The 25,453-nt window shown below is 36.8% G+C and overlaps 1 protein-coding gene across 1 annotated transcript; it reads left to right on the top strand.

Moving 5' to 3' along the window:
- Positions 1–1,219: 1,219 nt before the first annotated feature.
- LOC124389590 (cytosolic phospholipase A2 zeta-like) lies at positions 1,220–19,172 on the top strand. The gene is made up of 20 exons (XM_046854953.1): positions 1,220–1,358; positions 3,183–3,255; positions 5,101–5,237; positions 5,624–5,752; positions 6,863–6,903; positions 7,526–7,568; positions 9,042–9,093; positions 9,178–9,317; positions 9,489–9,578; positions 10,264–10,317; positions 10,506–10,643; positions 11,290–11,426; positions 12,461–12,683; positions 14,489–14,603; positions 14,738–14,875; positions 14,966–15,064; positions 15,711–15,881; positions 16,535–16,704; positions 16,897–17,083; positions 18,250–19,172. Exons 1-20 carry the CDS (start codon positions 1,353–1,355, stop codon positions 18,495–18,497), a joined length of 2,391 nt encoding a protein of 796 aa, XP_046710909.1. The 5' UTR covers positions 1,220–1,352; the 3' UTR covers positions 18,498–19,172.
- Positions 19,173–25,453: the final 6,281 nt, after the last annotated feature.

Raw genomic sequence — 25,453 nt, 5'->3', positions numbered from 1 at the left:
CCAGAGGTTTTGAGCAATACCAAGCTGCCACTCCGGGCCCCCAGAGCAAGGCCTTTAACCCCATAGCTGCTCAGTTGTATGAATAAGATAAAGTCACTCTGGATAAGGGCATCTTCCAAGAAGCAGGAAAAACTGTAAGGATCTATGGGACTTTGGCAAGGGCCAAATTGTGATAGCTAACTACTGGATCTCCAAAACTGAAGTGCTTCTATAATGTTCCATCAGAAATTGATGAGGTTTTCACGCATCCCAGCTGGTCAGAACACAGGATTATATATGCCTTGCTCAAAGGCCCAACAGTGGCAGCTTGGCAGTGCTCAGGCTCAAACCCCTGACCTTATGATCAGTAACCCAGAGCTTTAAACACTAGACCACCACTGCACTGAGTGGTCCTCTCATTAATAAGTGAACTGGAACCTACTAGTGAACAGGCTCATTGATGTATGTGGTTATCGAAATTCAGTGCCACCTGTCAAGGACACTGGTCCACCCTGCCTTGTTTGACAAAGGACATTGTTTCCCAATCACAACGCTATGCCTTATCAATGCTGTGTAATGGCCACCTTGAACAATTCCCCTCCAGAACACAAGATGGCACCTCTCGAAACATCCACAGTGTACCATCTCTCTCTCTATCAAGCACTCACTTTTTAAACTACTTCTTTTCCACCTGTTTTGTATTGTCTCATTAGTCCCACTCTTAAGGTTTAATGTCTTACCCTATTTTATTATCACTTATATCAATGATTATGAATCAATATTGAGACACTTTTTTGGATTTCTAGCTACTGGGAAGATAAAAAGAGAAAATTTTTCTATCTGACATGTTTCACTGCAATGTGTTATAAAAACCCAGTGTTCTAGAAATAGCATTTATCTGTGTGTTGAGACACGATTAGGCAGCAGGATCCAGTTTGCAAATGCAAATAGTATGATCATGAATTAATTTAATGACCGAGCCAACATTTACTTCCTTTATCTATGTTGGGTCTCTGCCCATCATGCTTTTAATAAAGTTTTATTTGTTTCTTCTCAAGCAGTAGACTTTACATTTTAGACCTTCAGACTATTTTTTTTTAATGTATTCAGAATATGATTATGCAGGATTATACTGCATTGAGATTTGCCTATACTTTCAATACTATACAATAAAGGATGTGGCTTGATCACTTTGGTTTGTCATATGACATTTCCGTGGTGCATAAAACAAGCTGGTTTCTAAAATCAAAGTCACATTCAGTCAACTCTTTTAGGGAATCCCTGGAAAAAGCTGCTGCTTGTCTAACTCTGAGAACACTGCTTGTCTAACTCCTTTTTCTCTTCAGACCAGGAATATTTTGTGACAGGAAGAAATGCAGGTACTGTTTTCTCATTTAATTGAATTTTTGTCACTAATGGTAAAATTGCAGTTAGAAATTAAGCACTAATTAATTTTTTTTATTTAATTATTAGAGGTTTAAAGTTCTTTAAAACCAAATCCCTACTCTGAACGGTTATTATTTTGTTATGTAGCAAGTAAGACGTGTGTGTCCTCTGGAATTTGTAAAAATTGGTTATCACTTTTAATATAAAAACCATATTAGAAAATACGCTTTACTATGTCATTTGTTTGGTATTTGAAAAAAACAATATTCAAACAATTCTAAATTTTTAAAAACTCAAAATACATTCAATATACATGCAGAGGTTTTATACAAATAAATACATAAGTACATACCTTTTTTTAAAAAATGTTGCGTCTTGGAACTGAAAGCCAGAGTAATAACTACGGATTCCCATGCTGTTGATCTTTGGTGTCTGTGAAGGTTTTTTTGCACATGCAAATGATTTAACGAAGAATAACTGAGTCTCATGACAGGGTTATTCAAATGGAAAGGAGGATGAAAGAACGAAGGAAAGATCGCACCAATGAATCAATACTAAAAATAGGCACAGCAAAAATATTGGGGTGGGGGAAAAAAAACCAACAAATTTTAACAGTGAAAAAGCCGGAAATGTTTACACAATAGTTTATGGTTTTGTATTGTTCAGTATGCTTTTTATTAATATAATCATACTTTAGACTTTATTACATGGGGAAAAATGCTGTGGTATGAATGTTGTTGGTCCTCCCACAAAAAGAAAATATAGAGTATAAAACTCGTTAGCATTTTTAGTTTAGCCAGGTCTTCAATCCAGACTACTTTTACAATTAATGCTAATAATAGCATTAATTAAAATAGTCAGCCAGTTAAAACGTGTTGAAAAATGTGAGGGGGAAAAAAAATACCTCAAACCAAAAATTACTCAACGTCCCTTTAGTGACCAAGCCAACATTCACTTCTTTTGTCTATGTTGGATCTCTATCATGTATTTATTAAAGTTTTATTTATTTTATTATTTTTTTTTTATTATGAATGTTTCTTCTGAAGCAGTGGACTCACTTTTAGACCTTCAGACTATTTTCTTAATATATTCAGAATATGATTATGCAGGATACAATATTTTATTGAGATTTGCCTAAATCAATCCTAAAACAACCACGTCAACATGCAATTGGGCCACTTTAGTGGACATGCGTTAATCACAGAGTATCAATTATGCAGTGTAAAAGTAACAGGCCATATTTTGTCTCCGTAGGTCAGAGATAACTTCTATACCATATCGTAGTCATATACCATTTCACTTACACACAAGTGTTCAGTTGGAAAAATATTGAGCACCTACCTATTTGTCATTATGACAAACCTTTTGCTCAAAAAGGACCATTATTGGACCATCATTTAAGATATTATTCTCAGCTTTATGTTTTGGGGTTTGTTTGGTGTATCAGTGCTCAGTAATCCTCAATTTGCTGGTTTGGGAAACAAATCAACCAAAGCAAAAAATTTCCAGATAAAAATAACTAAACAATTAATCTAAAACTTATAATGGTAAATAGCTTCAGTCTCTAATGGTACACCAACACAGTGGACTTCAAGCTGAAAAAATAGGGGTTTCAGATTTTACAAGAAAATAAAACAAATCTGACTACTATTGAATACTGTTGCACTTGCACTATATGATTTTTTTTTTTTTTTTTTTATATTTGTAGTACATGCACTGCCTACTGTACACTTTTAGGATAACATACATAGTCTTCTTATATTTATCGACATTGGAATTAATGGTTCAGATCTCAGATTTGGTTTGCTGTGTGTTTCAGAAAGCAGGCGCCATACTGGAACCTCTCTGTCACCGTGCTGCAAGGAAAGTTCCGTCATTCATATGACCTCTGTATGTCAACACACACAAACCTGGATCTACACTGTATATGAAGTTTTATAGTGATTAATCAAAGACTAATTATAGGACAATATACTATAAGACAAATGAGCAAACTTTGTCAAGAATTTTTTGGGCCACCGTGATTGAGCAAATTCTCTATTTTCAGTTCAGTTCATCTTTAATTTATTTCTCAAAAGCAATTTGTTTGCAGCACACAAGCATATCACATAAGACTACTCAAACACACTGTACAAACACCCAGTTTCTCCTTAAAAGGTCTTCCTCTTCTTCTTCTTCTTCTTCTTCTTCTTCTTCGTCTTCTTTTTGCTGCTCCCTTTAGGGGTCGCCACAGCGGATCATCCGTCTCCATACCCCCCCTGTCCTCTACATCTGCCTCTTTCGAACCAACTACCTGCATGTCTTCATCCCACCACATCCATAAACCTCCTTCTTGGTCTTCCTCTTTTCCTCCTTCCTGGTGGCTCCATCCTCAGCATTCTCCTACTGATATACCCCATGTCCCTCCTCTGCACATTTTCAAACCATCTCAATCGTGCCTCCCTTACATTGTCTCCAAAACGTCCTACATGCGCTGTCCCTCTAATAAACTAGTTTCTGATCGTCACTCCCAACGAGAACCTCGACATCTTCGACATCTGTCTCTAATCCATACAACATCTCAGGTTTTACCACAGTCCTATAAACTTTCCCTTTCACTCTTGCAGGTATCCTTCTATCACAAATCACTCCTGCTATCACTCTTCTCCACCCACTCCACCCTGCCTGCACACTTTTCTTCACCTCTCTAACACACTCTCAATTACTTTTCACTGTTGACCCCAGGTACCTGAACTCCTCCACCTTCACCACCTCTTCTCCCTGCAACTGCACCACTCCACTGCCCTCCCTCTCATTCACACACATGTACTCTGTTTTACTCTGACCTCGTTCGTCAACCTGTCCATCACCACTGCAAACAGGAAAGGGCTCGGAGCCAATCCTTGATGCAGTCCCACCTCCACCACCACCACCTTACTTCCCTGGTTAACAATCATCTCAAAACAATTTCCATTTTTTACATTTAGTCAGTTAATCCAGCACAGCAATGAAAAACATGACCGTGACACAATGTAAGATCTATAGAACATGCAAACACCAATATTTTATCCGCATTAACAGACCTTAGTCTCTGCAAACATTACAATATTTGCTGCCCCCTCTTGTGCAAAACATTGTTTTTTTATTAGTATTTTAATTTGTTACCTGTCTCTAGGTTGACTTAACAGCTGCTGTTCTATTTACATACATTATATGAACAAATGTTTGTGGACACCTGACTTCCTTCTTCTTGAGCAATCAATTCCACATTTAGTACCTATTTGATGATCTAAGAGCCTCCACCCCTCTGGGAAGATGTTCCACTAATTTCCGAACTGTCCCTGTGTGTATTTATCCACAAGGGTGTCAGTAAATTCCGGTACTGATGTAGGTGAGGTGAGGAGGCCTGGGGTGCAATCATAATCCCAAAAGTGTTCAATATGGTTGAAGTCAGAGCTCTAAAGCAGGCCACTCAAGATCTTCAAACCATGTAACGCATATCTTCATGAAGCTGGCTTTGTGCACATGGGTATTGTTATGCTGGAACAGGTTTGGGTCACCTATTTTAAATGAGGGGAAAATTACATTCTTCTGCATTCAAAAACATCCTATAATCTGTGCCTCCAACAGTTTCAGAAAGAACAACATATGTTGGGAAGGCCCGGTGTCCCAATACGTTTGTCAATATAGTCTATATTCATGTATGCACATGCAGATGCGTTGGTTAAAAGCAAAAATTTTTGCAAACATCCACAGTTTCACTTCCTGACCTCTATGTGACGTTAAGCCTTCCCACGGCCTCAGTGTGTACCATGAGAACCAGAACAATTCAGAACTCCAAGACACCTACGTGGAATGAAACCTTCATCTTCCATCCCTTTAGCCAAGTGAAGGTGAGCCAACAAACAGACTAAAGTTCATTTAAATGGGTGAAAGTCTACACATGCTGATTTAAGCCTCCTGATCTATTAAACTTGATACCAATATTCAAATACTCTTGTTAACCTGCATCAAGGACAGCAGTTACTCGTTTACAGCATTACTCTATTTTTTATATGATAAATCATATTTTAATGATCATGAATCCTATAAATTGCTAATTCTTTGGTATGCCAAAATCTGCTTCTTTTGCATTCATTTCTTTGATTCTTTATATGGAACTATAAGGGCTGATTAGGTACAGACAATACAAATATATATATAATTCTAGTTCTGGAAGAAAAGAAAAAAAAACATGACTGTACTGATCTAAGAGTCTTTTTTTTATATTCTTCTGTAGAATATTCTGGAGCTGAATATTTTTGATGAGGATTTAGTGAAGGATGAAGAATGCACCAGCATCCTGTTTGACATCAGCACTCTCACACTGGGCCAGAAAGAGACCAAGGTCTTCATCACAGATAAAAAGGTCAGTAGGTTCGGTAAATAGTAAAGGAAATCTCGCTTACCCAAGTGTATACGATGGAAAAAAAACGCTCTTTCTGCGTTGTCGGATATTTGCATGTAATATGCTCACTTCAGCAAAATATTAGCAAGTCACACACACCCAAAAAAAAAGGTACATTTTTCTGCCTTAAACAGTGCTCCCAGTTCTGCCTTAAGAAATTTTCAAAATCCGGAGCTTATTTGCATGGATCTGGCACCTTTGCAGTTTTTTCTTCTTCAAATTTGTAAAACATAACTTTATCAGTCACAGAGACTTGTATATCATGGATATGGTGAAAAAACATCAAATTTGTTGTTGAATGAATTAGTGTACTCTATATGGTGCAGAGCAAGTAGCTAATATTAGAATTATGTATGTTATATTATGTGACAAATCAATTAAGACAGACTTTAACGTGGACTACCACCGACAAGGCCACAGCATCATTGATACTATCCAATGATCACTTTTAAAAAGATTTTCTCTGCCAAAGCTTTTATTTAATGCAGTTTGAGTAATGAAACCCAGTTCATTTAAGACTCTTGAAAAATAAAAGCCAAGAACAGTATAGATGTATTCTTTGTGGACACCTGACCATAAGATGTGCTTTTTGAACATCCCATTCCATATTTGGTCCACATTTAAAGTTATAATAACCTCCAGTCTTCTGGGAAGGTGTTTCTCTAGAAGGAGATCACTCCAACCCATTTAATCTTCATGGAGCTCACAGTAGACAGGAGATTGTCATGCTAAACCAGGATTGGGTCTCCCAGCACTTTTAAAATCCAAAAAAAGCACAAATAATCTTATGGTCAGGTGCTGCAAAAGTGTAATTAATTTAACAAATGTTTAATTGTTTTGGTTATTATTTCTACAATTTTTATTTATTTTTTTTTTTTTTTTTAACTATGTACTATATACTATGTGTACTATAACACATGCTTGCAAAAACCTAGCGACTTGGATAAGTTGTTACACATCTAGGTGTAATATAAATCAAGAATTTCATAGTAGGTTTTAAAAATAAATCTAGTAGTGTGACCATATTTACATGAAAATGAAGCTGATGATGATTTCTTCCCTTGTTTTCAGCTGAAGGATGAACTATGGGTGGAATTTGAGCTGACAGAGAGGTAAAAAGTAATAAAAAAATAATTGTAAAATGTGAACAGTCAACACACTGCACACCTCCTGAAATTTAGCTTCGCCAGCTAATTTCTTGCAAAAAATTGTTTTTAAAAAATACTTCATTGGAAAAAATCAGCAGACACTCAACAGTCTTGTACAAACACCTCTGTTCAGTATTTTCAATAAAACATAAGGTTTATCTGCAAAAAGAAAAAACCTACATTTATTAAACCCAAGTTACGTTTAGTAATTTCGTCTGTAGTGTATAAAACCTCAAACCGTATGGGAATTTGGCCTTTTCCAACTTTTTCAGTTATACCTCCTAAACTCTACACAAATCCTGACTACTGAACATGCAAATCTACACTTAACATGTAAATTGAACTTATCTACTTTACATTGACCCACATCAAACCACTCTTATTGATGATCATTTTCCTCGAACACCTTGCCCTGAAGTGTTCGATTACTTTATTTAAACAGGTTTTGCCAGTAAGCACAAAAACCTACCAGAAGAATGCTTTCATTATTTTCTTCTTTAACAGTATTGTTCCTAATTGAGACATTTAGCTTAAGTAATTAGCTTAATAATAAGTATATATTTCTGTCTCTGGGTTTGTGTTACAGTCCTGAAGCTCCAGGTCAGTACTTCTCTAACGGAGTTTTAGTGGTAAGCATGTTTCCCAGCAGTCAACATTACGTATTTTAGACTGGCAAACAATTTACACAATTTATCTCTTCGAAAAGTTACGCGAACATGCACATGCGTTTATAATGAACTCAAGATCAACAATGAATACAACGATCTAGTAGACTTACATAGGATGTAATACTGAATATATTTAGGGGTCGAGCAAAGTAGATTAGAGTTGACCGATTGTAAAAGGAGAACTGGAAAAAGAGTTCCTGGTCTAATTCATTGAACAAATAATTTGCTAGATTTAGCTAAATATAAAGATTTGAATGTAAGACAAGGTTTTTTTTTTTTTTTTGTAACCTTCCCCTGAAGAAATAACTGGTAGCGTCTTAGATGGACCCTGTTTTTCTGAGTGTATTCCGAGTTTATTAACATGGTTTTCCACTATGGCATTTGGCAGATGCCATTATCCACTTACGATTGTCTCATTTATACAACTGAGCAGTTGAGGGTTAAGTACATTGCTAAAGGGCACAGCAGTGGTAGCTTGGTGCTTCCAGAAGTTGAACTCCTAAGCCACCATTTCCCATTTTTTACCTCTCATATTACCTCATTATCTCACACCTTTTTATCTCATATTACCATTTCAGCATGTCTGGCAGACATATCATCATGGATGAGTGCTCATCATCTGAAACTCAATCCCAACTGCTGGTCATCCCAAGTGATTCATCTCCAGGTCAAGATCTTATGATATCCCTATACAACTCTCTGATCTCCCCTTCAGCCACTGCTTGCCACCTTGGGGTTATCCATGGATGATCAACATATTTTTCCTCACATGTTGCTAATGTGACATGCTCTTGTTCATTCCTTCTCTACAATATTACAAGGATTCTGACTTTTTTTTTTTGATCTACAAAGGCTGCTCAGGTGCTTGGTTAGTCTCTTGTTTTTTTCAAGACTGGACTACTGCAACTCTTTACTGGCAGGTCCACCTCTGAAAGCAATTCGTCCTCTGCAAATGATCCAAAATGCAGCTCCGTGGCTTGTTTTCAACCGGAACAAGTTCTCCCCCACCACCTCACTGCTGCGTTCCCTCCACTGGCTTTAGATTTGAAAGCCTGATGTTTGCCTACAAAGCCTCTTCCCACCCAAAGTGGTGGAATGAACCTAGATGTCCAGCTGAGTTACTAATTATCTTCAAATTATAGGGGAAAGACCTACCTCATCCTGAAACACTTAGCACTTATTTTCTATGTTTGTTTTATGTTTTTATGTATAAAAAATTGGTATAATTCCTCCCAACAGAGTTTTAGGCTGATGGTACCCTAAGTTTGCAATTTTTTGAACCACTGTTGATTTATTCATTGTTTTTCAAAGCACTTTTTTTCTACTTTGATCTGGAAAAGAGCTTCTGCTGAATGCCATAAATAAAAATGTATCAGCATATACATCATTTGAATGTAGTTTATATTCATCTCATACATTTTGTTGTTGCTGTAGGCTGCCCCATTGTCTACTCTGGAGGTGAAGTTGGACAAGCTGCCCATTGATGGTAAAATTAGTAAGAAAAATTTGTTCTGCAGAAATGTATCCTGGGTGAACAGACTTGTCCACCATTCGTGGTTTGTATTTTTAGTTCACCATGACATGCTGTTGAAGATACGAGGGGCGTATAACGAAAGACAAGTCATTTCCTTGTCCAAGAACAGCAGCCTCATGCAGACCGTTTGCTACCACATCAACAAAAACCTGGGGACCGAGATTGGACTCCGGATGGTACGATTTGTGGTCCACTCATCACACCATTAGAATGGTTAAAAAATAAAATGTTGCAGTTAAAGAATAGTTCCTAAGCAAAGAAAGTACAGGGAAACATTTATTTTTCTCTGTGTGGGTGGATATTTTGTCATTTACTGATTTTACTGTCCCTTTTTTGTTTGTGAATAGGTAAATGATGAAAGTTTCAACCCTGCAGTATCTCCTGTAACCCCTTTCGTAGCCACAAGTCAATTTACACTCTCTCTTCCTTTAGCTAAGGTGAGACGACAACAATTTTACAAATGCTTTCATGCCATAATTCAAAACTTTGAGCTAAGTGTTAGTTTTTTTGTTTGACTCTATGTTTATAAATCTATCTTTTTTGGAATTATCATGGCGTTAATTGTTTAGTGATTTTAACATCATGTAGTCCATGACCCTTATACACTATATAGCAAAAGTTTGTGGACACCTGACCATAAGAATTGTATCGTATATGTTTGAACAACCTGTTCCATATCTAGTTCCCATTTGATGTTATAATACCGTCCACAATTCGGAAGATGTTCCACCAGATTTTGGAGTGTACTTGTGGAGATTCGTGCTAATTCAGCCTTAAGATTGAGGTGAGGAGTCCTGGGGTGCAGTCAGCGTTCACATTCATGCCAATGATGGTCAATAATGTTAAGAGCTCTATAGCAGAAGATCTTCCACTCCAAACCATGTAAACCATATCTTCACAAAGCTGGCTTTGAGCGCAGGGGCATTGTTGGAACTCCTAGTAAAGGCAAATTTTAAGCTACCACATCCAAAAACATCCTATACAATTGTTTGCCTCCAATTCTGTTATAAAGGTTTGGGGAAAAGCCACAAACGGCTGAAAAAGTCAGAAGTCCAGATACTTTTGTCCATATAGTGTTTTACTTAGGATTAAGTGCTGATAATGTTTTCTTTTACTCCACAGGACAAAATAGAATTTCATTTGAATACAGTGGACAGGTACAGAGCAAACATATTTGTCTGTCACTTATACAGTATCATGTTCTCTAAATTGACAGACATCTTTAATTAAAACATTTCACCATACTTTATCATTAAATAATAGTTTATTTTCAGATCGTCTCACTGATTCATTGGAAAACTTGTTAATTCTTTATATTTTGATTATATCATTATTGTGATCTTGTGTTTTGTGTTCGTGTGTAGCCCACAGAAGACATGAAGGTGCGTCTGGATTTCGACATACCTGCAGAGGAGAAGGCGTTTCTGCTGAAGAGGAAAGAGGTGGTGTCTCGTGCACTCGAGAAAATCCTCAACCTTAAAACTCCATTGGATCCCACGCAGGTAGGAGATGATATCTATATCTGTGCCTTCCAAAAGTATTCGCCCCTGCATAACGTTACCATGTTCTATAGCAGATGTTTAAGGCAGCAAGTAAACAGTCAGTTCTCAAAGGTAATGTTTTGGAAGCCAGAAAAAGAAGCAAATGTAAAAATCAGAGCAACTGTGACAAGAATCAAAATGAGTGGATTGACCAATGGGTCAGAGCTCCTACAATAATTATATATTATAATAAGAGGTACCCATAAGTCTGCAAGGCTCATGTTCATTGGGAGTACATGGGGAGCAAAGCCACAAGAACATCAGAACTGAACCTTAGACTAATAGAAGAAGATGCACCTTTTCATCATGTGGACACTTTTTCCAGCAATATGTGGTTCTTTCCCAAACTGTACAAGTGTATTGAATGTCTTTGGATGCAGTAGCATGAAATTTTCCCATGACAATGCTCCTGTGCACAAAGCCAGCTCTATGAAGATCTGCTCTACATGGGAGTGGAAGATCTTGAGTGGCTCTGACGCTTACCCTATTGAATACTTTTGGGATGAACTGGAAATGCTGACTGAACCCCATTCAAATCGTCATGATGAACGTGACAATTAATTTGTTGCATTACTTACCATGTAACGGTATGATGATGTGTGTTTAGGTTCCAACAGTGGCTTTGGTGTGTTCAGGAGGAGGCTCCAGGGCCATGACGGGAATGTACGGCTCTCTGAAAGGACTGCAGACCCTCGGCCTTCTAGATACCATCACCTACATTACCTCTGTGTCTGGCTCCACCTGGTGGGTGTTAACGGGGCAAGACAGGTTCAAACACACACTTCCATGCTATTTTATAGGGATGGTAAGATCGAACGATTTTCATCAGTACATTGGCATCAAAGTTAACAAAGTAATGTATCAATTTTAAAAAAGTTTGCATCGAATGCATGTTGCCAGGTGTATCTCGATGCCTTGTTCTTAACATATTTATATCAGTAAAAATGTATTTATTTATATTCAATTAGTAGTGCATTCATTATACTTTTATTAGTAAAAAAGTGACCATTATTTTATATGTAGCTTAATTTCTCAGCACCACTGATGCTACGTGAATATGACATATCACAACACAATGGAGACCGAGGCAGGTCCTGATAGTCACATATTATATGGATTAACATGGCAGAGGTAGAGCTGCATCTTCCTGAAAGAACACGAAAGAAAGTCTGGTTTTATTTTATTTATTAAAAAATATAATTTTTTTGTGAAAGGGCCATGGGTTAGAAGTCAGAAGGCACTTAAATAAATTTATGATTTATGATTTATGAACTATTCTTACCATATTGAATTGCATAGCATCATATTTCTTCTATTGTATTCCATTGAATTGCATTGTGTTGAATCGAATCGGAATCGGATTGAACTGCATCGTAGTAGTGGAGAATCCTATCACATCGGTAGCTGCTTTATATGTAGCTGTAATGTATCGTATCGTTGGTTATGGGTCAAGATGTGAATCGCATCAGCCTCAGATATGGAGATGCACATTCCTACTATCTTATTTCAAATGTGGGAAAATGTAAATCTGGATTTTACCATGATTAACCATAAAACCATTTTACTGAATTGAACTGAAGATTTGGTACATAAACTGAACAATTATGAATAATTGTGAACGAGGTAATAAAGTCAGAAAATAAAGGGGGGGACACACCACATGCAGATATGTAGTTTTGTCAGAAAGGCAAACAGAATTTTGTGTTGCTGGATCTTATGTTTCATATACAATTGTAAAAAAAAACTGAATCTCCATTCTCTCTCTATATGTATTGAAGGAGCACTGCAAGTCTCTACTCTGACCCATTTTGGTCAAAAGAAGGCTTGGAGACCCAGATTAATTTTGCGAAGAAGATGCTGTCAAAAAGCACGGCTAGCCTCTTCTCACCTGCGCAGCTGTCTTATTATCACTCTGAGCTACAGAACAGAGAGAAAGAAGGCTACTCCGTCTCCCTCATCGACACCTGGGGGCTTATCATAGAAAACCTTATCTTTGGAAAGGTCTGTTCTCTGTTTGCACAGAAATCCACTCGCACGGGCAATCCAAAACCTTTTTTGAGGACTTGTTACTGTATATTTTATTTTATGGAATACAATACATCAGTGTTAATGTAAATATAGACCTGTGCTTTATATTACAGAACTGCTGTTACAGAAAACTAGGCAACACCAGAAGTGTAATGAGTTCCTGAAAATCATACTTGAGTAAATAGATTAAAAAGATACCCAAATGTACTCCATTACAAATTGTTACCAATTCCAATATGACTTGAGTAAAAGTCTGACAGTATCTGATTTGAACAGTACTTGAGTATTTGACTCACGTTAAACGTAGGCTTAAGGATACACTAGACACCAGGACACATCTCAGTGAAAAGGCAACAACAGTTGATTTTTAAGGATTTATTTGCTCAAATACAAATCAATTTGTACAACTCAACACTACATTAACCATCCATACAACAACCGCTTCAACATGCCAGAATGAAACGAAGGGATCTTCCAAAAAGGGATGTTCAATTAACAAATAAAGTTGTAAATTTAAATATCGAGCGCTAAAATATATATAGTAAATCATAAATGTAGTAAATCATAAATGTAGTGAGAAATTTTGCTTATATCTTTGATACTCAGTAAATCTAGAAAGAATACAAGAATGGGTTGAGGGTCCTCTCGTCACATTTTCATATGACACCGAATTCCTTTGGTCAATTTAGATATTTGAGAGATAATTGGGGTCCATCTTTATTTGGTACGTCTATATTTACGTACCAACAAATTTCTCCATGCATGACTAATATAAAAAAAAAATATATATATATATATATATATATATATATATATATATATATATATATATATATATATGAGTGTTACAATGCACAAGATTTCACGGTTTGGTACATACCTCAGTTTTTTTAGTCACAGTTAGGTTCAATTTGGGTACAATTTGGGGGGTGGGGTTGATGCAAAACATAGAATTTGTCATTTTTTATTAACATAGTTTATTATTATTAACATTTGTAAACAACAGTAAAATCTGAACAGTGAAATTGAAATCAAATGGTTAAATAATATAAAAAATATTTTATAAAAAAAAAGAATAAATCAAATTAATGCGATATACTTTTTATTACATTAATTAAATTGATTTAAATAAATAAAAAAATGTACATTTAACACACAATTTTCTAAAGATATGTTCTACTTAACTGTTCTACGAATTTTAGCATACTTTAACAGATGTCTTCATTCCTTCCATCCTTCATTCATTTACTCTCTCAGTAGGTGGAATTGGCAGGATTTGAAGAGAAATTCTTGAAGCTGAACATAATCTATAGCACTTGCATTGATAATCGATTGATAAAGAATCCATAGGGCATCCAGCATTAGTATGAGAGACTTGTACACAAAGCACTTTACATTTGAAATGCTCTAATAAGAGATACACACATTTGTATGGTTCTGTCAAGAAGAACAGGAATGATAGGACATGTGGCTTTGCACCACGTCCAGCTGTTATCACTTAGGGTGTACTCATTTTTGTTGGCAGTTATTTAGAGAATAATGGCTGTATGTTGAGTTATTTTCAGAAAACAATAAATCTATACTACTGTACAAGCTGCACATTGACTAGTCTAAAATATATCCAAGTTTGATTTCTATAGTATTGAGAAGATACAATAAAATGGTTATTGAAATATGAGGGGTGTACTAACTTTTATGATATATATACAAACTAGCTGAAATACTAGTTACTTCAAGAGTCTTTCTTTGTGAGTTTATTGATTTTGTCTTTGATTCAGAAACACACAGATACACTGTCTCACCAGAAGAATGCAGTCTCTGAAGGCCAGAACCCACTCCCAATTTACACTGCAGTGAACATGAAAAAAGACTCTATTGGCTCCACAGTCCCTGGTATACAAACTGCCCTTTAAACCTCCTCTGTATATTTCAACCTGCTGTGATCTGAACTCTGGGGGTCATTTGTTAGTCTGCTATGTGTCAATTAAAAAGCATTTTCAGCTTGTGTGTCTATTTGTCGAATACAGAATGGTGCGAGTTTACCCCATTCGAAGTGGGATTTTCCAAATACGGCACGTTTTTCCCTGCTGAATATTTCGGGAGTGAGTTCTACCTGGGTCATGTGGTTAAGAAGCTTCCAGAAACACGCATCTCCTTCCTCCTGGGTCAGTGCTGCATTTGTATCAAAGAGTGTGTCATATTTTCTAACTACTACTAATCTAACAGTGTGTATGTTTTGTGTTTTGCATATGCAGGTATATGGAGCAGTGCTTTCTCTATTAACCTGGCACAGATATGGAGTTCTATTACTGGAGTGATCCCGTCTTGGGTTGGAGGAAATGTAGACCATATTGGTAATTACACCTGCGTATTAGCTTCATTCGCTGTTCATTACAACAAATTTCAATTAGGGGTATACAGAGACAAGACACAGACATAGAAAAAGTAATAAAAAAAAATGAACTATATATAAGTTTGTGGACTCCAGAGCATAAGAATGTTATGTGCTTTTTGAACATCCCATTCCACATTTAGTCTGCATTTGCTGTTATAATAACCTCTACACTTCTGAGATGATGTTCCACTTGATTTTAAAGTGTAACCATGGGGATTTGGGGTTTGTAAAAGTCAGGTACTGATGTAGGTGAGGAGGACTGGGGTGTAGTCAGCATTCCAATTCATCCAAAAGGTGTTTAATAGGGTTGAGGTCAGAGCTCTATAGCAAGAGATCTTCCACCCCAACCTATGCAAATCAGATCTTCATGGAGCTGGCGTTGTGCAGGTTTTTGATTGGAGGCAAATTGGGACTAAGTATTGAACACTATAGTCAAAAAGCACATCCAAATCTTATGATCAGGTGTCCACAAACTTTTGTCAGTATAGAGTATTATTAGTTACTTTGTGATGTTTTTAGTAACCAACTAAATCATTTCTATGTATTAGCATGTCTTTCCAGTTTCTCTGGTAAAACAATTTGTAACATTTTCCTCTGGATTGTAGCGGCAGGTAATGAGAGCACGACGATGGATACTTTACGGGTCGATTCAGAGGATACAGCACTGAGCGAATTCCTAAACAATCGGCCAATCATCAGCAAGGTGTTCAACTTCCTCCGAGGATTTTTCCTACACAACTTATACAGGAAAAGTCCAAACTTCAACACCTCAAAGGGTCCGAACTCAATTTATTTTGTTTGCTTTATTTCACAAATTTAAATACTTGCAGGTTTTTAGTCTCATCCTTTAAACGACCTTTAAAAAAACTATGAAATGTACACTCACTGACCACATTTTTAAGGATCACCTGTATACTTACTCATTCGTGCAAAATCAGCCAGTCACGTGGCAGCAGCACCACACTTCAAAGTCCATTGCTATATATATTTGCATCAAACATTAGATTAAAGGAAAAAAGTGATCTAATCGACTTTGAATTCTATTCAGGAAACATCTAGTGCAGAATTATTTGCAGTTTCTTGAGTTCAGAGGAGAAATCCCAGATTGGTCCAAAGTGACCGGAAAGCTATAGTAACTTTACACAAAAGCAGTTCTGAATGCTTAACCTAGATTAAACATTTAGGATGATGAGCAGTCTCAGCACAAAAACTAACTTTAAGGGCACAGAATCTAACAAAACTGGACGAGATGTTGGACCATTCTGACCTCTAACCTCTCTCATCAACAAGCTGCTTCCATCTGCAGCTGTAGGTGTTCCTAACAATGATAAATTAACGGTCAATGAGTGTATCAACTGTTTCTAGACGTGTTTTTTTTTTTTTTTTACACATATCAAGGATCGTCTTTTTTTGTTTGTCACCTTCACAGAGACAAACCCCGACATGTTTCCGAATAAGCTGACTCCAATGGACTCAACTCTAGGTTTGGTGGATTCTGGATTTGCCAATAATACAGCTTTTCCTCCGGTGCTGCGACCCAACAGATGCGCAAACGTTATTCTGTGCCTCAGCTACTCTTGGGATGAGGATCAGCTAAAGGTAAAAAATTTTCCCTCTCTTTTACTACTATCAATTTGGCCAATGAATGGAATTGTAGGTGATGTAGGGAACCTTTAACAAAAGTGAACAGATGAATATTTTCTTTTAAACAGAAATTTTATAGTACTTGGTTGAAGCTGGCTTGTTTATTGTGACTCAAAAATCCAAACAAATGTATGTTTCTAATATCAGGTCATCAAGGACACTCAGGAGTACTGCATTGAACACCAGCTACCGTTCCCAAAGATAGACTTCAGCAAGTACACATCTCAGCCCTATAAGGAAGTGTACGTGTTTGAGGATGAGAAAAATCCTGATGCTCCCATAGTGCTCCACTTCCCGCTGGTCAACGTCTCATTCAAAACCTATAAAGAACCTGGTAAATACACTCTGTCCACGTGCAACCTTACTGAAAGTATTTGAGTGTGATTAGTCTGCTTGTTGCAAATGCACTATTTTGGAGGTGTTTAGTTACTTCGGAAACAAAAAAGAGAGAAAAAGCTTCTCGGTCAGATAATAGGACTGTCCTTAATGGAACAGTATATTTTGTTAATGTTAGAAAACTGTACATTGGGAGAAAAATTAAGAACCCTGACGACACTTTGGACACACAGAGTATATGCAAAATGTTGCATTGACAGTAACCCAAGCTAATCACTGAATCAGGCATGGCAATGTAGAATTATGTTATGGTACATACGTGTGTGTATATAGATATATATAACATCCAAGGTTCCAACCACCTGGGTTTTCTAGGGGACTGGAAGTTTAGTAACAATGTCAAGTTTGCATGCAGAGTTACAAGCTTTGTCTGCAAGCTGCCATGCAGACAAAAAAATCACCCCATGGAACCCAACCTGCGACTACCTGAAGAAGGTGGTCTGAGTGCTGGAACTCTTTCAAGTTCCGTAAATATTGAATGCAACTCGTACTAGGGTTCACACTTGTTTTGTATGGGGGCCATTTCCCATCAACTGTGAATCTCTATCACATAGCTGCCACCACTGAGACAGTTTTTGAGACTATTACGTGTTGCTAATAATATCACATAACTGGTGCTCATGCCACATCGGGGGTAGGCATAAGGGGACTTCCTTAACAAGAGCAACTCACAATTACCTTCTGAACAGCTGAGGGTTAAGAATCTTGAACAGGGTTTTAAAGGCAGCAACCTGGCTGCTGTGCAGGGATTTGAACTTGCAACCTTTCGATCAGAAATCCAACAAAAAGTCCAATGTCCAATACCACTTCCCCTGATTTACACAAACATGAGCTATGGCTATAATTGGCTAGTAGTGCTTTAGCTGGAACAAGAGTGTTCCACCCTCCCAACAAAACTGTGTGACCAGTTTTGCTTTGCCTGATTTCTGCCCAAGGATGGCTGGGCATCATGATCTCCAAACGATAAGTTTGACCAATCTAATGTTACACACCAACTTAGTTTAATCATTGGATAAACATTTTGTATGTATTCAATTGGTGATACCCTGTAACAATACTGAACAATGTATATGTGTGTTTTATATATACGCTCTCAATCTGCAGGAGTAAAGAGAACAGGAAAGAAGGAGCTAAACGAAGGAAATATTAATGTGAGCACTAAATCCTCACCATACGTCACCTCACACTTCACTTACTCTACAGAAGACTTCCAAAGGCTGGTGGATCTCACTTCCTACAACATCCTCAACAATAAAGAAACCATCATAAACACATTAAAGAAAGCTCTGAACAAAAAAGGCCTTCCCATCATACCCTCAGCAGAAGAGACCAGCAGCTGCATAGTCAGTTAATTAATCAGTCAGTTGAGTGTTCGGCTGAATCCTTGAAATTGATTGTGAAAAAAAAAAGAAAAATACAGACCGTAAATCGAATTTTATTAATAAACTAGTTCTAATATATTGCTGTTTCTATAGTAACTGCTCATTTAAAGTGGTTAGTTCTTTATTATCTAAAAAAATAACATCTATAAGTTTCTTTTGCCCCTGCAAAGTTTTGCTTTCTAGATCCTTGGTCTGTATTTTTACCACTTTAGGTAATTGTGCTAATTGCTTGTCCTTGTATCTCCTTGATCGATTTTGTCCTGATTCTAAATACCATTAAATAAAAGCAATAAAACCCTTGAAAGCTTTTCTCTTGTAGAAAATTTAATAAAAATGAGATGTTCTGGTAGTCTATTGTATTTGACCTAATTAAATAGTTCGCTCATAACAACTGCATTAAAGATGTAAGGAGAATGTTAATTGCCAGGTGAAAATAATATAGGGTCTTGTTTTGAGGTAAGGAGGCAGGGCTGAGGCTGAAGTCCATAAACTTATTTCACACCATTTTTGTCCCTGGAAAGTTGCTTACTAGGTCTCCTCGACAAGGACAGATTGTATTTATACCACTTTAGGTAACTGTGTTTATTACTGGTTCTTGTACTTATCTGTACATGACTAAAGCTTGAGATTCTGAAATAAAATCAATCTGATTCAGCTATATCGTGTCCTGGTCTTGATCTTTTATCAGTCTAATGGGTTTAAGTTTTAATGTACAAAGAAAACAAGAGCTTCAGAACTTCATAGGGACTTAATTATAAATTTCGAATATTTCTAACCTAATTATCTCTGTAACGCTGATTTGGGACTAGTCCTATTTTAAACTCAGATGTTTCTAGTGCACATTTGCAAAACTGCACCTAGATTAACTTTTGATATTTAAATAGGTAAAATCAGGTGACTCTGGATGAGTTGGAAAGAAAAACTGCCTCTATTGTAATTACATTTTATTTTACTATAAGCAAAATAATGGGTCTAGAAATCGACTAAAATGTTAACTTAAACTTCTGAACTACCAATGCAGCAGTGCAGATTTTATATTACTAACTTCCACATGCTTAAGGCAGGTTTGGTGTGTGTTTATAAGCTGATAGTTTAGTGGTTAAACACCGCTTACACTGCATTACAATACTGTACTATTTCATATTTTACAGCAGGGTTCACTTCATTTCCTTGGAGTTCAGCTCAGTTTTATTGGAGAAAGAGATAGCTTAGTGGTTAAGGCATTGGATTTTGGATCCAAAGACAGCGATTTCTAATCGCAGCCACACCAAGCTGCTACTTCAAACATAACATAGTTAAGTAAAAGAAAATTTACAGATTTAAAAAAATGATTTAAGTATTCATTTTAAGACACAAATCAGTATGCATTTTTGATGGAGACTTTGGAAGTCTGATGAAGCACTTTGTAACTCGCTCTGTAAAGGGAGCCATAAATATAAAAATGTAGAATTTTACACTTTGTGAAAACAAAGCAGGTTAATATAACGTGCAGGGATTCATTTCTGGAGATTTTTTTAATACTAGAACACAGGGTTTTTTTTGCTTTGATTTGTGTAACTGCTACTTTATGGAAAGAGACGAATGTATTTAACAATAAACCTAATTACAGTATAATGATTCCATGTTAGATGGGACAGGGATCAACAGTTTAACATTCAAATGTCGGTTTTACTGAAAGCAATGTGGGTGTCAAAGGTGAACAACAAATCATGGTGTGTTAATGACCATTGGAAGATTTTCAGCTGCAGAAAAATAGCATACATTTCATAGAAATGTGAGGTCCTGTGAGTGTGAAGGTATTACTCAATTGTATTTGACATCGTTAAATATTTCACTGAAAATAACAGCATTACAGACATGAGGTTAAATGCCAGGTGAAATATAATTAAGTGTCTTGTCTTGTGGTCAGTAGGCAGAGCTGAGGCTGAACTCCATATACTTATTTCCCTAATTCTGTTACACTTCATTATACGCTTACCCTAAATTATATTGACTGCAATTTAAAAAAAGATTTGAAGAATTGCATGAATGTGGTTCATGCCAAAAAAACCTCATTCTAGTATTTTCAGTGGAGTCAAAGTCTATGCAAAGAAGGTAAAAGAAAACCAGAGGAAACCCACAGGAGCTCTACAGACCCAGTAATTCAAGCACATGACGAAACTGTGGAGCTGTCAGAGGGGTTATTGCTATGTTCCGCAACACAGCACCATCCTAGAGACTGAACAGACCTTTTATTTCTGGCATTAAAGCCTTGAAAGCTCCAGTGGACTTATTTTTCGATTTCGATTATTACGTAACACCCCATTGTACAACCACACCAATGAAATATGGAGAATATCATTACTGCATGCTACTATTGCTACCTTTTTATTTTATTATACAACATGTATTAATATCTCAAATAAAAACATTTCTAAACATGTAAATCCCATTTTCTTTACAATTTATTAACATAAAATGGAAAAACAGATAAAAAAAAATTACCATCAAATTTCATTCACCTTTAGTCATGATAGTTCGATGTTGGGAACAGTTAGCTATATAGTGTAAGAGGGTAATTATTATAATTATTAATTAATTAATAACTACAGTAATGTTGGAAAAGCACAAACAAGGAGATTTAACATTAAAACAGAATTAACATAGGAAAACATCACCATTTGGCTAAATGCTCCTGGACATCTAACTAACAGTGATTGGTGTCAAGTGATAAATCAAAATATTAAAATATCAAATATTCACACATTAAAAGGCTCGGATTGAGAGATGTTTGGAATATTTAAGAAAAATGGCATCAAAATGCATGTGTTTTTTACTAAGTAGTGTAAATTGACACTGTAATCGTCAAAAAAAAAATTATAAATATATAATAGCTTTTTTTATTTATATACATTGCTATTTGCACTTCTGGTTCGATGCTGACTGCATTTCATTTTCACTGTACTTGTACTCTGCACAATCGCTATACAGTTGAATCTAATCTACTCTAATGCATGGACCCACACACACACACACACACACACACACACACACACACACACACACACACACACACACACACACACACACACACACACACACACACACACACACACAAACACAATCATATATTCAATAGGTTTTTCCATCCTTCCTTCCTTCCTTCCTTTCTTCCTTCATGCATTTAATAAGTTTTTATCCTGCAACATTGGATCCCGAAACCTAGTTAGAAAAGCCTCTGGTGCACAATCTTTTCTCCAGACATTTAATGATTTTATCTGTGCAGTGTCACCAGTCGCTTTAATAAGAAGTAACCAGAAGTTGTTCCTACTTCTGCAAACAAGAAGATGGACTACATTTGATCTACTGTCTTCACTTCCATTAATTAGCACTGTATCAAGCTGTTTAATATTTGCATGGATCTCTGAAAGGATTACAGCACACTGGATTGCTGGATGCCCTCAGCTACATCAACTCTGGGTCAAGTCAAGTTTATTTCTATAGCGCTTTTCACAACAGACATTGTCTCAAAGCAGCTTTACAGAAATCAAGAGTGAAGGTGAACGGTGTGCATTTATCCCTGATGAGCAGCCATGGTGACTGTGGCAGATGTAATGAGAAAAAACCTTGAGTGGAACCAGACTCAAAAGGGGAACCCATCCTCATTTGGGTGACATCAAGAGTTTGATCATAAATCTTTAACAATACAGAACACTGGAGAGTGAGAACTAACATGAGCACTGGAGTATAAGATTATAAGTAATGTTCTTTCTAAAGTCTTATACAGTCTTTATGGTTATAAAAGTAGGAGCTACTGAGCTCAACATTTGTGATCATCACAGATCCAGCACCAGCTTCTCCATGCCAGAGCCTTTAAACACTCCAGGAGGTCCAATGTCAAAACTCCACACGTAGTGGGATCCAATTGGTACTGGTACGTCTCTAGATGGTTCGGGATAGACGGTCTGCAACGTCACCCTTTCTCTCCAAACAGCATGTAAGGCCCCATGATATAATACTGCATTTATGGACATGTTCGGTTCCCTGTTCATAAGGAAATCTGGTCCAGTCAAAAGAATTGTGAAATGCTGTCTGTAGGATGATTCCTCTGTACTGGCCTATCATTTTGTAAGATATGAAAGGAGAAATCTTGTCTTGATCTTTGTACACAAATCATTTGATCATGTGCTATGCATTTTTTTAATATCATTTTTAAAAGGTTACAGACTATAACTGCTCTTGTATAGAGGGGTAACAGGAAGATTAGATATACATACAATACTAGATACACATGTATCCACAAAGTTTACACAAAGAACCTAAACCCAAGTTTGGTATACGGTATGTCTAAAAAACTATTGACACACTGTAGAGATGTGCATCTTTATAACCCTGAGCTTTTCATCTCGATGCATAGCCAACAATACGATACATTAAATATACATATGAAGCAGCTACTGCAGTGTGATTCAATTTCCTTTAGATTCAGCAAATGGGATTCAATACAATACGATGCAATGGAAAAAATATGATGCTATGCAACTCAATATGGTACTGATAGTTCAATTTTATTTCTTCGGTTGAGACAGACAGCAAATCATCATTTACTTAAGTGCCTTCTGACTTCTAATGCATGGCCCCTTTCACAAACAGTCTCCTTAAATCTTGTGAAACGTCATATGAAACAGAAGAGAAAAAGTTTAGCGAGGAGAAATCGATCTACATATAAAATATTGGTCACAAATTATTGGTCACTTTTTAAATAATAAAAGTGCCTCATGCATCATTATACAATTACACCTTTAACACCTCTTAAGGTAGAAACAAAAGGAAGAAAGGTGCTTCAGTAAAATTCTTTCTTCGCATGTTAGAATGCAGGGTCAGTCATGATACAGCACCTCCGGGTCACAGAAGGTTAAGGGCCTTGCTCAAGGGGCCCAAAAGTGGCAGCTTGGCGATACCAGGGTTTGAACCCCTGAACTTTCAATCAACAATCCGGAGCCTTAACCAGATCCCCCAGAGCCCCCAGTATTTATTATTGATTTATTCACATTTTCCTAGTGATATTTTGTCATTTTTATATTATCGGCTCATTTTTTGTTTTACTTGTTAAATATTGGTTCATAAATAATATCACAACAGAGAAAATTGGATTTATGATAACGAGTGATAATTGCGAACACGCCCGATTTAACTGCATTAGTCGTCCCACGGTCTTTACACTGGCCAGTCTGACCTTCACTGTATAATTCCCCACTGGTTTTCCCAAACATTTTTTGCATGTTCCATGATCTGCATTTTGCATTTTTGCAGATTCACCGTTATACAACATTGTGTCATTCAGTAGAGTGTTGCAGTCAAAATATAGTCCTGGGATTTTCTATGGAATTTTTTTTTGTTTTCTTATTATTTAATTCTGATTTCCTGCAAGCTTTATGTGTCTTATGTTTGTGAATGATGGCAGACAGGCTGAAGAAAATTGGATAAATAATGTTGATTTAGGTTCTGTTGCTTAGATCAGGGGTCCCCAATCTTTTAAACACCACAGGCCAAAGGTGTGTCCAAACTTTTGTAATTGATTTGCTCAAGAAAGAGAGTAATGGAGTGCTGCATCAAATGACCTGGCCTGTCCTCCACAATTATCTTATCCAGTTGAGACGGTTCGGGTCGAGCTGACCTGGAAAGCAGACGTCAACAAGCACTCAAAGCTTCTGGGAGCTCCTCAAGGTTGTTGAAAAACCATTTCAGGTGAGTACCTCATAAGGTTGACTGTGCAAAGGTGTCACCAGAGCAAAGGGAGGCTACTTTGAAGAATCGCAAATATAAAACATTTTGGCTAGTGTAACATTAAATAGGGTGTAAATGGTGAGAAAATGGTGATACAACGTGATACAAAGGATTTAAGAAACTGGTGTAATAATCATCTGCACGATTACTACTGTAAATGTAAAATTCACAATGAGGTTCAGTAAACATCGGGCCTTTTAATGATGGCCTAGTGATCAGCTTAATGTCGTTTTTTCTCCACTGCCATATTAAATGTGTGTTAGACAGACAGACAGACAGACAGGCAGACAGACAGACAGACAGACAGACAAACAGGCAGGCAGGCAGGCAGGCAGGCAGGCAGGCAGACAGACAGACAAACAGGCAGACAGACAGACAGGCAGGCAGGCAGGCAGACAGACAGACAGACAGACAGACAGACAGACAGACAGACAGACAGACAGACAGACAGATAGATAGATAGATAGATAGATAGATAGATAGATAGATAGATAGATAGATAGATAGATAGATAGATAGGTCCAAGCAGACAAGTGCCGATAAATATTAAAATATGGGTACAGCAAATATAAAGGCTCTGGCAGTGGAAGATGTGCAGGAGCTGTTGAACAAATACAACAATTAATATTAAGGCTCTGGGCAGTGTAAACATGTGCAGATACCAAGGGTGCATCTTCCAAGCAGCTATTATAATTTCTCTTATGATTGGGTGCTGATTGCAGGAACACACCCAGATGTGTTTCGGAACAGGCTGACTCCAATGGACCCCTCCCTTGGTTTGGTAAATATTAGATTTGCTATTAATGCAACCTTCACTCTTGCACTGTGGCCACAAATACACCTCACTCTGTCTCTCAGCTACTGGAATAAGGACAATCTAAAGCTGAAATTCTGTGTATTTACATTTTGAGGACAATCTAAAGCTGAAATTCTGTGTTATCACATTTTGATTGTATAAATAATAATAATAAAAAAACTAGTTATGTGAGTATGACTAATTGAGTAGTTCTGAGTAGTTAACTGATGAACACTTGTATTTATTCGAATGCATCAGATTTAATGGATATTTAATGCTTTCTACAAAATGTACGTTTTCTTTTTCATTACAGTTTTTCTCAGTTGCTTCGGAGCGTTTCTCAGATCAGAAATAAAATTCTCAA

The sequence above is a fragment of the Silurus meridionalis genome, chromosome 8 (genome assembly GCF_014805685.1).
Source record: "Silurus meridionalis isolate SWU-2019-XX chromosome 8, ASM1480568v1, whole genome shotgun sequence".
NCBI classification, from domain to species: Eukaryota; Metazoa; Chordata; class Actinopteri; order Siluriformes; family Siluridae; genus Silurus; species Silurus meridionalis.
This window is presented reverse-complemented; position numbering and strand designations above follow the sequence as displayed.